Source organism: Typopeltis vanoorti, chromosome 19 (assembly GCF_054136105.1).
Source record: "Typopeltis vanoorti isolate ZY-2024b chromosome 19, IOZ_Tvanoo_1.0, whole genome shotgun sequence".
Lineage (NCBI taxonomy): Eukaryota > Metazoa > Arthropoda > Arachnida > Uropygi > Thelyphonidae > Typopeltis > Typopeltis vanoorti.
Window position 1 is genome coordinate 58,503,458 of NC_143567.1, and position 13,394 is coordinate 58,516,851.

At 36.0% G+C, this 13,394-nt stretch overlaps 1 protein-coding gene across 2 annotated transcripts in view; it reads left to right on the forward strand.

Moving 5' to 3' along the window:
* Positions 1 to 13,394, forward strand: part of LOC150096147 (uncharacterized) — a 155,844-nt gene that overhangs the window by 138,642 nt on the left and 3,808 nt on the right. For both annotated transcript variants that reach the window (XM_090409520.1, XM_090409521.1), the window contains exon 5: positions 2,964 to 3,226. In XM_090409520.1, coding sequence (XP_090265646.1) covers positions 2,964 to 3,226 — 263 coding nt within the window. The remainder of the gene's footprint in view (positions 1 to 2,963; positions 3,227 to 13,394) is intronic.

Here is a 13,394-nt window from a genome sequence, read left to right on the forward strand (position 1 = left end):
TCAGCTTCTAAAGGCTTCAATAAAGCTCTAATTTTTGTTCTTCCAAATGCCTTTGTTTACCGTATATTCTTGAAACTAATATATCTTTGAAAATGAAAATTGACAAGGCATTTTTTTCCTGCTAATTTTCCCACATTTCTTGAGAAATTCTATACATGAAACTCGTTGCTTTACCAACATCTCGCAAAACACACAAACCGGTCTGAAAAAAAAACAGATTAACAGACGTAATATACAGCATCTTTTTCTGTAATTCCAGACAGCCGACCAAACCAGATTTGATAGAACTTAATGTAATTTTCACTTCTTCTGCGGAAGAATAATAGGAATATTCGGGCATCTGTAACAGTCTGTCGCCCTAGTTTCACTAGTACTGGTTACTGTTGACTGTTAAGAAATAAATGGTTCAGCTTATCTAGAAGCATGTTGTTGTTTCAAAAAGAATGTCCTGATTTGAAAATTGTAATTTTTGTACAAATGTACATTTGTATTTCTCGCATTTGTATAAATGCCAAGAAATTCGAAGCGATAGTTTCGTCCATTTGGTGCATAGACTAGTTAACATTACTCGGGTTACTAAACTTGGAAGCATTCCGCGTATGCTGCACTTTCATGTTCTTGTGTAATCTTGACCGATGTGCTTACGAAGTCACTGGGCTATAACTGAAGCAGTAAAAAAAAAGCTAACATCGTAATTAATAAGTTCTCAAGGGCTATTCTTAGAATTACATTTTCTCAAATCACACAGAAGCCGAAACAGTCGTGTTTATTTAGGTTTTGTATGTGTTTTAGAGTTGAAGTGGATTCTTTCGAACTTATATTTTCGGCTGTATATTAGAAGTTTTTCTTCGCTCCCTGTTTTTGGTGATGCGATACTTGAATATTACGAATTTAAAAGTTACACCGTTCGGAGCACCGAACTACATAGGTTTGTCTCTACTAAACTGCGAAAACGAAAGTGTTCCAGTCAAATAAATAAATTAATTAAAAAAAAATGCACGAAAAGGTAAGTATGTTGTGTTTCATATCTTTGTCGTATTTTAGAATCATAAAATGATCAATTGGTTATATAATGTTTGGCAATTAAAAGCGAAAAAAGAAAAAGAAAAAACTCAAGTGTTGTTGACGTATTTCATTAACAATAAAACCGAAACGTATGAGAAGATATTTCCTATTTGTTCACTTTGTCTAGACTGATGTGTTACTCCTAATTTTCATATCTCAGATATGGAGACGAGAACTTTTGTTCTCTTTAATCTTTTGTTCCGGTTCTTTCATAGGTATTTGGTATATTAGTGCCCGTTTTGTTGCACTCTTAAGTAGTTTTGCGACTTTTCAAGGTCATTTAACGCACGAATTTACTTCTCCCACATCAGCTCCGACTGTTTCACAAAACTTTACGCCTCCATATAGGTTATCGCGTGCAAGGAGGGTCACAGACTCCCTGTTTGATTCAGAAAATATTTCCCCATGCAATTTCCTCCCTCGCGTCGACTCCTTCGTGATATCCTGCGGTTTTCTTACTCCAACTCCCTACTTCCTTGGTATATAATCTACATCGGAAACATGCTAGTGAAGGTCGTTGCAATTTTTATAGCGACTGCAAACTGGAATTGCTGGGAAGGTTCTTAATTCGATTCGGTGTAATCAGAGATTGTTTTTTCGCTTTCAGCTTAATGTTTCCATTTAGAAATTATATTTACAGAATATAGGAGAAACAAACCGTTCGTTATTTTGTTTTATTTATTGCAAATTTAACGGACCATTTCAGTCCTATCTGAGCTGATATTTTTAGAATATTTAGTACATTCATTGTATCTCATGCAATGCTGAAATAGAGATGTTTTACGAGCAATTTTGTTATGCTGAGACGAATGGTTTTAATGAGAACTAAGAATGTGAAATTAAAAAAAAAGCTAACTTCTCAGAATTTCATTAAACACTGAACTTGAATTCTAAATGAATGCAAGCGTAAAAACGGTTTTATTTTTTCAGTTTCTAGGGATTAGTATAGTCATGGCTTTTATAAAAATATTGTTTTCATTAAAAATTAAAATTTAATTAAAGACAAAAAAAAACATCAGAACTTGTCAGAGAATATGGAACACATCACAATAGGAATTCTTTTCAATACGGAGCAAATATTAATTGCATTTCAGATGTTAAAGGAGCTGAAGAATTTCAATTCCCATATTTTGATTTGGGATATAAAAATAAAAATAAATTATTATATATAACATTTCCTATAAAGTTTGGTCAATGAACACAATAGATTAACTATGGTATCTACTGGTTTGCAGTTTTACTAAGTGAAAAATATATAATAAAATATTCATATTTTGTAATCAAGCAAACTGTCAAATATTAAGCTTCTGCAGTTGTTCTTGCTTCCAGTGTGAACCACATTGAGAAAACACAAAGTAAAAATTGCTTAATTCATCAAGTTTCCTACATGAATTAAGTAATTTTTTTATCAGGAATAAATTTCAATTTGAAAAACTTATATTAACAGATTGATTCCTAAAACATAAACTACCAAAGATTGATTCAGGGACAGATCGATCTATGGCAAGTTATTTTACATAGTGTTTTCTCACTGTGGTTCATACTGGAAGTAATACCAATGTAACTATCATGTGTGCTTCAAAATAATCATCATTTTATAGGAGCTTGCCTTGATGTACTGCTTAAATCATAGGATTTTACTTTGAACTTGCATTAAGAGACTATGTAGAAGCTCAGTATCTACAGTGAATCTTATAGCATTTTTAATGAAAATTTATTTTAAATAATTCCATGAATATTTATTTTACATAGTAGAATAAAAATATACTATTACAGCCTACTTCATACTGGTTATTACATCCTGGATTTCCATTATGGTTAAAATTACAAGTGCTTTCCAAGTAATATAAATGAGTTATGGTGTAGTTTTATTTCTTATTACTTTTTTTTTCTTTTAGATTTATGCCACCAGATGATCCTCTTGGACGACATGGTCCATCACTTGAAAATTTTTTGAGGAAACAGCCAAAAGTTCCAGAACCACTTCCACCACCTTGTCCATATGGAAAGAAGTGCACCTATGGAAATAAGTGCAAATATTATCATCCAGAACGAGGCAACCTGCCTCAGAAGTCTGTAACAGAACGACTTGCCGAACAAGCCAAAATACAGATACAAGAAGTAAAATCTAGAGGTTTAAAGAGTAGAGAATCTTCTCCTGGTAAGATTGGGTGCATTTGTAAAATAAATTTATTGTATGGGAATCTCCATGGAGTCTTGCGACTCGTTGCGAGAGACCCAAATTATCCACACAATCTATCATACCTCTCCTTGAAGCCATTAAGAGACCACTCACAACTAACTATGGCAACCCATTCCACTCATTCACAACTATCCAAGGAAAAAAATCTAGTCATGCCCCTACTGACCACACCTTTATTCAACTTCCAGGAATGACCTCTTGTTCTGGCCACTCTAGCCAAGTGCTGAAACATTTCCCTTGCACCAATCCTATAAAATCCTTCAAGCAACTTGTTCAATCATATTCCCTCATTTTCTCCTATCAACCAACTTCTGCAATCCACACACACTCTCATTCTGTCCTTATAGGGCGTGTTCTACAGGCCACTAGCCTCTGAATACTATCCACTGCTTCCTCATCCCCAAGAAACCCAGGGGACCAGACTTGAGCACAGTAATCCAGATGTTGGCATATTAAGGCCATATAAAGAAGAATAACAACTTCCTCATCTCTAATTGTTAGTGTGTAGCCTAGTAATCTTATTGGCTACCTTAGCAATATGTCCTCTAAGCTTTAACTCTATGTCTATCCCCCTCCCCCCCCTCCTAAATCTCTAGCTTCATCTATTTCCTAGAGCAGTGCCTCCAAAACTTATGGATGTAAAGGTCCCTTTCGAAAAATTAAAATATTTCACAGTCCTGATTGGAAAAAAAAAATCATAATGCTGACATACATATATTACTATGATATTTATTGTTTTTATATTCAATACACACAGTGAATATTGCAAAAATCAGCTGTAAAATATTACATTTTTAGCATCTTACAGACACATTTCACATGATCTTAAAACATTTTAAATTTGTTTTCATTATTTCACGCCCCCCAACGGGGCCACGGCCCACAGTTTGGGAAGCACTGTTCTAGAGTACAGTTCCATCAGTGCAGACACAGCTTGTAATCTATTTATCCCAAAATGCATAACTTTACATTTTGGCACATTAAACTGATATCCATTATCTTTTACCCATATTGATTGACAGCCTATTAAAATCATCCTGCAAGCTCTACATTACCTTCATTAACTATTACTCTACCTAATTTTGCATCATCAGCAAATAACTGAATATTTCCTTTTGGGTTATTTCCTATATCATTATGTATAGTGGTCCTAGCACCATGCTGTAAATGACTTGCTACTGAAAAAAAGAAATCATCTGGATATCACAAACAATGGGGATTTGAGATTGAAAATGACTAAATGAGTACCTCAAATAAAAACTCTTTGCAGCAGACATCAAGCTCAAGGATCGCATTAACTTGGATTTTATTTTCCCGAGTTCAGTTCAATTTATGTTTTATAATATCAAAGTGTAATATATATAAAATTATATTCATTGAAGAAAGTCAAATTAAAAACAGTTTTACCTATGTTCCTTTTTTATTTAAAGTGCATATTTATATTATGCTAGAGGTGGGGCATGATCCAAAAAACATTGGGAAACACCGACTTAACCATTGTCGTATCCATCCCCATTTGTTCTAATTTGTGTAACAGTGCTCCATGTGGTATTCTGTCAAATGCTTTTGCAGAATAATCCAGCATAATCATTGTGTAGCCATTTCCTTTATCCAACTCAGTTGTTCTATTATAAAAAGTTAGTAAATTATTAAGGCATGACCGACCCTTCACGAAGTCATGTTGTCCCTCATACAGTATCATATTTTTATCTACCCATTCTTAAATTCTCTTTTTGATCAATTTTTCCATGATTAGTCTATAATTTGCTACTGCAGTCTTAAGACCTCCCTTATGCAAGGGAATTATTTTACCCTCTTTCCACTCTCTTGAAACTTTACCAGAGCTGAGATTTACATTAAAGAGCCTAGTCAAAGGCATTGCTAGTTCCCTTGCATATTCTTGCAAAACTTCAGCTGATATCCCAATTAATCCCACAGCTGTATTTACATTAATAATCTGCAATATCCTAAGAACCTCCAATTCATCTGCCTTACTTGGATGATATACATACCCTTGCAAAGTGGTCACTCATGACCATCGGTGCTCATTAAGGTTCATCTTCCATAGTCATTCTTCCTCTTACTTGCCACATAATGAAAGAACTCTTTGGGTTTTCCTTTGGCTTGCTCGGCTAGATTCTTCATGTAATCAGATTTTGCCTTTCCTGCCTGACCCATGTTCTGTTCACCTTTCTCTTTATATACCGTTAAGCATGAGCTGCTTAACTGATCATCCTGTTCATCCATCTAACTCCTACTGAATAACCCTCCTTACCTTGGATATACAATTTAATGTTGCTTCCTCTAGATGACCCTCAACTATCTCCCATGCACTACTTGCCCTGCAGTGTTTTATGCCATGGCACAGATTTCATCTTCCTCCTAAGCTTGTCATAATCACCTGCCTTGTAGTTCCACATATATCCCTCATATTTTACAATCTCCCAAGTCAAGTCAGCATGGTCACTTTCACCGATCTGAGGCAATGTGGATAGCTCTTCTGATCCTATGATCAAGTCCAATACTCTCAGTAGGTTATAAATTCCATTTCCTTTCTGCCATGTGATCTTTCTTCCTTCCAGTTTATATCTACATAGTTATGTACCCTGGCCCATAGCAACAACCAACTGTATATTTTGTCTTGCTAGTATTGATCTTACACCAGATATCTTCACATGAACAGCCGTCCTCATGCCTATCTCCTATTCTTTTTGACTGTGCAATTCATCTGCTGTCATCAGCAGCATCCGTACCTCCATCATATCTTCTCTTATTTTCCCTGAAAATACTAAAACCCTTCACATTCTGTCCCTGCAACTACATCATCTGCTGTTAGCTGTCTCTTAATGCCTTTATCTTTTGGTGAGGTTGCACTTGTTATGAAGCCCAAAACTCCTCCCTTTGTTAACATTCTCTGCACCTATTACATTGTTTCACTTTGTAAATATACCAGTTACTTGTCTTGGTAATTTATTTCTCTATTATAAGCAAATTATTACATGGAGCATTTTGAGGAACAACTCTACACTATTGTTCTTTGTCCATCAATCTGGTATTGCTGAGTTGACAGTGTATTTGCAATCTAATGTTCTTCATGGCTAGAACTAAGTATGTTTCTAAGGAAAATGAACTTGATTTATTCCACACTATAGTTTGCATGTGACAATTATTGTGTGTTCTTAAATATTCTAATTATGAAACAATCAAGGAAATTAGTAATGATGATGATGTAAGTTTTTCATGTAGTACTATCATAATATCATGTATACTCCTTGTTGAGTACATGTTACTTAGTAAATTTTTCTTCCAGAAATATGGTGACTGATATATACATCATTCTTCCCATCAACATCCAGGTCAAAAATTTGAGTGAATCAATCACTAGTATACAGTTCATTTTTTATGGGCTGATTAATTCCTGTTATAATTATTATTAAATCCCACTATATGATATCAGTGCTATTCGGCATCTAATAATGCTATAATTGTTGTCCTCCTTCCTTTTTTTTTTTTTTTTTTTTTTTTTTAAGCAGGATTAATTTTATTTATTCCTTTTGGGAGTGGAGCTTCCAAAAAATGGCCATGATCTTACACATTGTCAATTTACAATAGCCTTTCATCCAGTTTCAGTCAAAGATACAGTAGATCCACTATCATATGAGCATCTCTTGATCATATTTTGGACTGTGCTGTTTGAATGAGACAGACATTAATAATATTCACACCCTCCCCACCATGAACTCAGGCTATTTCGTATGGCAAGGAAAATTCTACAAACAAATAGAGGGTACTGCCATGGGTTCTCCACTCTCCCCACCTCTGGCCATCTTTATGGAGACCTTCGAAGAAAAAGCCTTAAACTCGGCCCCACTTAAACCTATTGTTTGGCTATGCTATGTAAATGATGTGTTCGCTATTTGGCTGCATGGCCTAGACACACTTAAACTTCCTTTCACACCTAAACAATCTACACTCCAGGATCCAGTTTACCTTTAGAAAAAGAAAACAATAACAGTCTCCCTTTCCTAGATACTCTGATTACATGCCAACCTAATGGATCCCTGGCTTTCTCAGTTTACAAAAAACCTACACATACAGGTAGATACATTCACCAGCGTTCACACCATCCCCCCTCCCAACAATATGGAATTATAAAAACCCTATATGACAGGGCAAAATTAATCAGTTCAGATAACAATGCCCTTACTACTGAACTTATTCATATTCTTAACACCTTTGTAGCCAATGGATACAACCCCCATAAAATCCAAAAAATATTAAAACCAGTTACCCCCCCCCCCCTCCACAACAAGGACTACTCTAAATCTGTCACTATTCCTTATATTCGTGGTACTTCTGAAAAGTTAACAAAAATCTTAAAAAAATATGACTTGACAACTTGTTACAACAAACCATATCAAAAATTGGCATCTCTTATCTGCTCTCCCAAGGATCAGCCACTTCCTCTAGACTTACCAGGAGTTTACCAGGTCCCTTGTAGTTGTAAACTGTCTTACTATGGCCAAACAGGCAGGATATCTGAACATAAGAATTATATCCGTTTCCACCATTACAGCCACTCAGGACTTGCTGACCATGCCTTGGACACCTGCCATAAAATACGCTGGAAGAAAGCTTCCTTACTACACCGCAGCAAGTTTAAATATGAGAGATTATTCTTAGAATCAGTCTCAGCCTTAAGAAACTCCCCAAACCTCAATAAATTTGGATGTATGGGAGGCTTGCATTCTTAGAACCTCAGCCCAAGCAGCCAAGATTAATACCCAATTTGGCCCACTAGGTGGCACCCTTTAGGACACTTCAGTTGTTTTCTTCAGCCATTTTTGCTCAGTGTTAGTGCCTGCCATGCACATTTCATTAATTTTTATGTTCCCTGAAGATGGTAATGTAACATTACCAAAATATTGGAAGTATTAATTAAAGTTATTTAGTTAATATAATAATATATGTTGTTCTTTCCTTAAAATTAACAGTTATGTATCACCAACGTATAAGCTTATCAACAAGAATTAATAATATAAAAGCAATTCTATTTTTGAAAAACTGTTCAAGATAAAAAGTCATGAGTTTTCTGATATGTACTCTCACTGGTGCTACTGCAATAGTGAGAGTACATATCAGAAAACACATGATTAAGTTTACATTATTACTAATCCCCTGTCAACAATTTTCCTCCAAATTAATCTATTACTTGTCAGCACTCCAACATTGTTGTATTTACCATTTTGTTCTTCTAGGTATTTCTGACTGAATCAGTCCACCTAGATCTTGGTCTTCTTGTGAATCTTTTCATCTCCTATTCTATTTAAATGGCCATACCATTTTAGATTAGCTCTTCCCACACACTACTAACAATGTTAAATTCCTTCTTAAAATCTTCATTTTTAATATGTTTGTGCCATTGGTACCAACTCTCATATCTGTAGTCTCTTACTGTTTGATTAAGTGCTTTTTTTCTAACCCAACTCTTAATCCATAACTTAAAATTAGTTTGAATACTGTCTGGTATATTGCCAGTTGAGTGCTTTGGTTAATTTCTCTCTTATTCCATATATAACAGGAGAGATTGAAGAGGTGGTTATGAATGGGGAAGTGAATGGTATCAGTATAGAGAATGAGTGTGCAAGAGCAGCAGGGAAATGGGGAGGCTCAGGGTGGACACGGGTACACAGCATGAGAAAGGTGGATGCTCCAAGAGGAGTGAGCATGTGTAGGCAGGAAAGGAATGAGATGATCAGGGATCAAGAGGAAACGGTTGGAATTGAAAAGGGTTTTAAAATAAAGAAGCAGAAAGGGAAATGGCCCCAGTTGAGCATAGAGAGGTCACATCGAGTGAGTGGTATCAGTGGAACTAGCTGTAGATCCAGAAATGAGCTGTTGTGTTTGTATACAAATGCTAGAAGCAGATGAAATGGCTGCACTAATTGCGTCTGTTGACCCAAAGATTGTCGGAATAAGTGAGACATGGTTGGAAGAGGATGACATCCTGACAGGAATAGAGATGGAAGGGTATGATGTTTCGTGAGGACAGAAGGGGTAAAATAGGAGGGAGAGTGCTACTGATGAGAGAGAAAGAGTTATGTCCATATAAAGTAGAGATGCAAGAGGAAAATAGTGCCAGTGGTTTTGAGGCAGTATGGTGTGAGATAGAGGTGAATGGAATCAAATACTTGGTGGGATGTTGTTATAGACCAGGTAATGTGGATGGTGGTGATAATGAAATGTACAATCAAATTAGCCAAGTAAATAAGAAAAGGGTGATCATTATGGCAATATAGATTGGAATGATGAGATAGCAACTGGAAGTAAAGAAAATGAGTTTCTTGAGTTTTTGAGGGATAACTACCTCAGACAGTATGTAACAGAGGGCACACGAGGATTGAGAGTCTTAGATTTGGTCATCTCATCAGAGGATGTAATTATAAATGAGGTGTCAAATCATCCACCAATTGGTGAGAGTGACCATGAGGTGGTTGCCAGCAGTGTGAGGACCTCTGTGAGAAAAGAGTATATGTGGAACTACAAGGGGGGGGGGGGTGATTATGAAGAGCTCAGGAGACAGCTTGCGGGTGTAGCGTGGAATGAGGAGTTAGCTGGAAAAGAGATCAATGCAGCTTGGGGGATTTTCAAAATTGTTTAGTAGATGCAATGTCTAAATGTATCCCAAGGGTGAGAAGGTTAAATAAGGTGGGTGTGAGATGGATGAATAAAGAGATTAAGCATGCGATACAGAGAAAAAGGGCATTGTGGAGGCAGCATAAGAGAAGTGGAAATAACCAATTCTATGAAGTCTACAAAGACCAAGCAAGAAGGGTGACTTGGTTGGTGAGGGTAGCTAAAGAGAGGTATGAACAGCAGTTAGCTAATGAAGCCTAAAAGAATCCTAAAGAGTTCTTTCGATATGTAGCCAGCAAAAGAAAGAATAATTATGGAAGGATGACATTGATTGGAGAAAATGGTATAAAGACAGCTGATGCAGAATGTGTGGTGGGGATACTTAATGAGTAGTTCATAAAGATCTTTCAATCTTGTGAATGTGACTTCATGGAGGGATTGAGAGCAGAGACTGACTTTAGGTTAGCAAGAGGTGTAGGTGGAGTTGAGTAAACTAGATGTTAATAAGGCTGTGGGATTTGATAATATATCACCAAGTATTCTGAAAGAATGTGCCAGGGAGTTGACACCTGCCTTAACATATTTTTTTAATATGAGTCTTGCACTCGGTCAAGTTCCTAAGGAGTGGAAGGAGGCAAGATTGTGCCACTTCATAAAGGAGGTGATTGAACCCAAGCATCAAACTATAGGCCTATCTGTGTGTGTCAGGTGTTATGGTTAAGTTGTTGGAGAAGCTTGTGAGAACTAGGATCCAGAGTTGGGTTGATAACAATGGTATTATCTTTGATGGACAGCATGGATTTGCTAAAGGGAGGTCATGTTTTAGTAATCTACTTACTTATTACAATAAAGTGACTGCTTCCTTGGACAGAGGAAAATGATACACAGTAATATACTTGGATTACGCAAAGGCTTTTGATAGAGTACCTCATGATAGGTTGACAGTCAAACTAGAGCAGATGGGGTTGGATATTAGATTGGTGCATTGGATTGGAGACTGGCTATCTGATAGATATCAACAAGTTGTGTATGGGGGGGGGGGGGGGAGTGGTATCCGGGAAAAGGAAAGTCACTAGTGGAGTGCCTCAGGAGTCTGTTTTAGGTCCATTACTGTTTAACTTGTATATTAATGATATAGGTGAAGATTTGGCTGGAAATATTCAGTTGTTTGCAGATGTTGTGGCCTTACAGGAAGACTTGAATAGATTGAGTGATTGGGCACAGAAATGTGAGTTCAATGTTGCAAAATGTAAGGTTTTAAAATTTGGAAAACAAAGGTGGGATGTAGAATTTATGCTTGTTGAGAATATATTGTTGGGGGTGATAGTGGATAAGGATCTAAAATTTAGGAGGCACATCGCCAAAATTGTGAAGACAACACAAAGGCTTCTGGGAATGATGCGGAGGACACTGGCGTGTAGAAGTAGGGAGATTCTTGTTCCGTTGTATAAGGCTTGATTAGGCCACACATGGACTATTGTGCCCAGATTTAGTCACGAGGTTTTCAGAAGGATGTTGGAAAGGGTCCAAAGGAGACTGACTAAGGTAGTTTCTGACCTCTGGAATGTCGAGTATGAGGAAAGATTGAGAAGATGTAATTTGCAGAGTCTGGTGGACAGGAGGAAGAGGGGGGGGGGGATATGATAGAGACCTACAAGTTGGTAAGGGGTTGTTAAAGGATCAATGCTGAAGATGTTTTACAGAGAATAGTGGGAGATTAGGGGAGAACCAGAGGTCATCCCTGGAAACTGTATAAAGAGGGTGTGAGTAGGGGAGTGAGAGACAGGTTTTTTTCGTGCAAAGTTGTGAATGATTAGAATGCCTTGCCTAAGAATGTGGTGTCTGCAAAGAGTTTGAATGTGTTTTAAACATTTGAACTACGTGCTTTAGCTTACGCTACAATCTGCCGAAACTTTTATAGTTTACTATATTCGGCTTTGAAATAATGTGGGATTTAATATCCCCTTAATTTAAATAATATAAATATTTTACTTGTTCTATAGTAATCCATTGATTGCAAATGAGCTGAAGTTTTCTATGTTCCTGCCTATTTTTATGCCAAATTTGTTACAAAATCCTGGAGACTTACAGTGGATATGTTTAGGGGTACAACATAATCTGCATAAAGCAAAGAGCTAAGTTTGATATATATCAGATTTAATGCCACTTTCTTTCATAATGTGATCCATAATAAATAAGAGTGGAGATAGTGTGTACCTTTTGTCTTACATTTTACATAAAACCATGTTTCTGTATTTTCTTCCATTTTAACTGCTGACTTACAACTTAAACAATGTATTGTTTTTATATAATGTTTCATTTACTTTGTATAATTGTAGCATGAAAACTTGATCTAGAAAATCTGTTTTGGCTGACTCCAGCTCATTTTTCTTAGCCTCTTCTTAAGTATGCTTACATGAAACACTTAATACAGAAATTCTTCTGTAATTTTCATTTTTTAATAGATGGCAACTATGAGAGCTAAGTCCAGACCTTTGAATTATGCAATGCAGCCACATAATTCATAATTGGTGAACAACTTTCATACCTCCATATTTGAGCATTTCTGGTCATATATCATCTATTCCTACCTCAAGTACTGATATATATATATATATATATACTGCTGTTTGCATTCCTCTTGAATATTTTCTATTACTGTTATCTTTCTAAGTATTCCAAACATCTAGAATATTTTTTTCTTCATCTCTGATTCCTTTTCTAGGCTTTTTCATCTTTCTGATATTCATACCATACTTTTTTTTATGGGAAATGTTGCCACTTTTACACATAGTTGAGGTCTCTTGCATTTTTTTTCTTTCTCCCCTGTGCTCTTTTAGTGCATCTGCTGACTTATTTGCTGGGATATTTTGGTATGCTTTATCACATGCTGCTATTCTACACGAACCAATGTTTTCTTTAGTGTTTGCCACTGAGATTCCAAGGTTTGGTTCTTTTTTTTAAAAAATAAGACATTGTTAAACTGACCATAGATTTTTCATTTGTATGTATGTTCGTGCAGTACTGTCTACTGCTTTCGCTAGTAACTGACTAGCTTTCTCAAGGCTTGCACAGTACAAAAAAAATGATAAATGCAAAAAACGTTAGTACCTGTTAGGTAGCTAAGGTAATACGTTCGTGTTGAATAATATTTGTATGTGCAGTTTACCTGTAAAAGCTGCTCAACTTTAATTCTTTTTAAGTGATATTCATTTTTATCCTACTTAACTAAATGGTGATCACTTCAAATTTTAAATCCTCATGTATCCTGAACCTGCATGAAGATATCACTATCAACAATGAGATAGTCAGTGAGGCTTTTCTTGTAAAACCTGATTTAAACCATAAGATTGTCTGTGTATTTTGGGAAGTGTTATTCTTAATATGCCAAATGGTGATCACTTCAAATTTTAAATCCTCCTGTATCCTGAACCCACATGAAGATATCACTATCAACAATGAGATAGTCAGTGAGGCTTTTCTTGTAAAA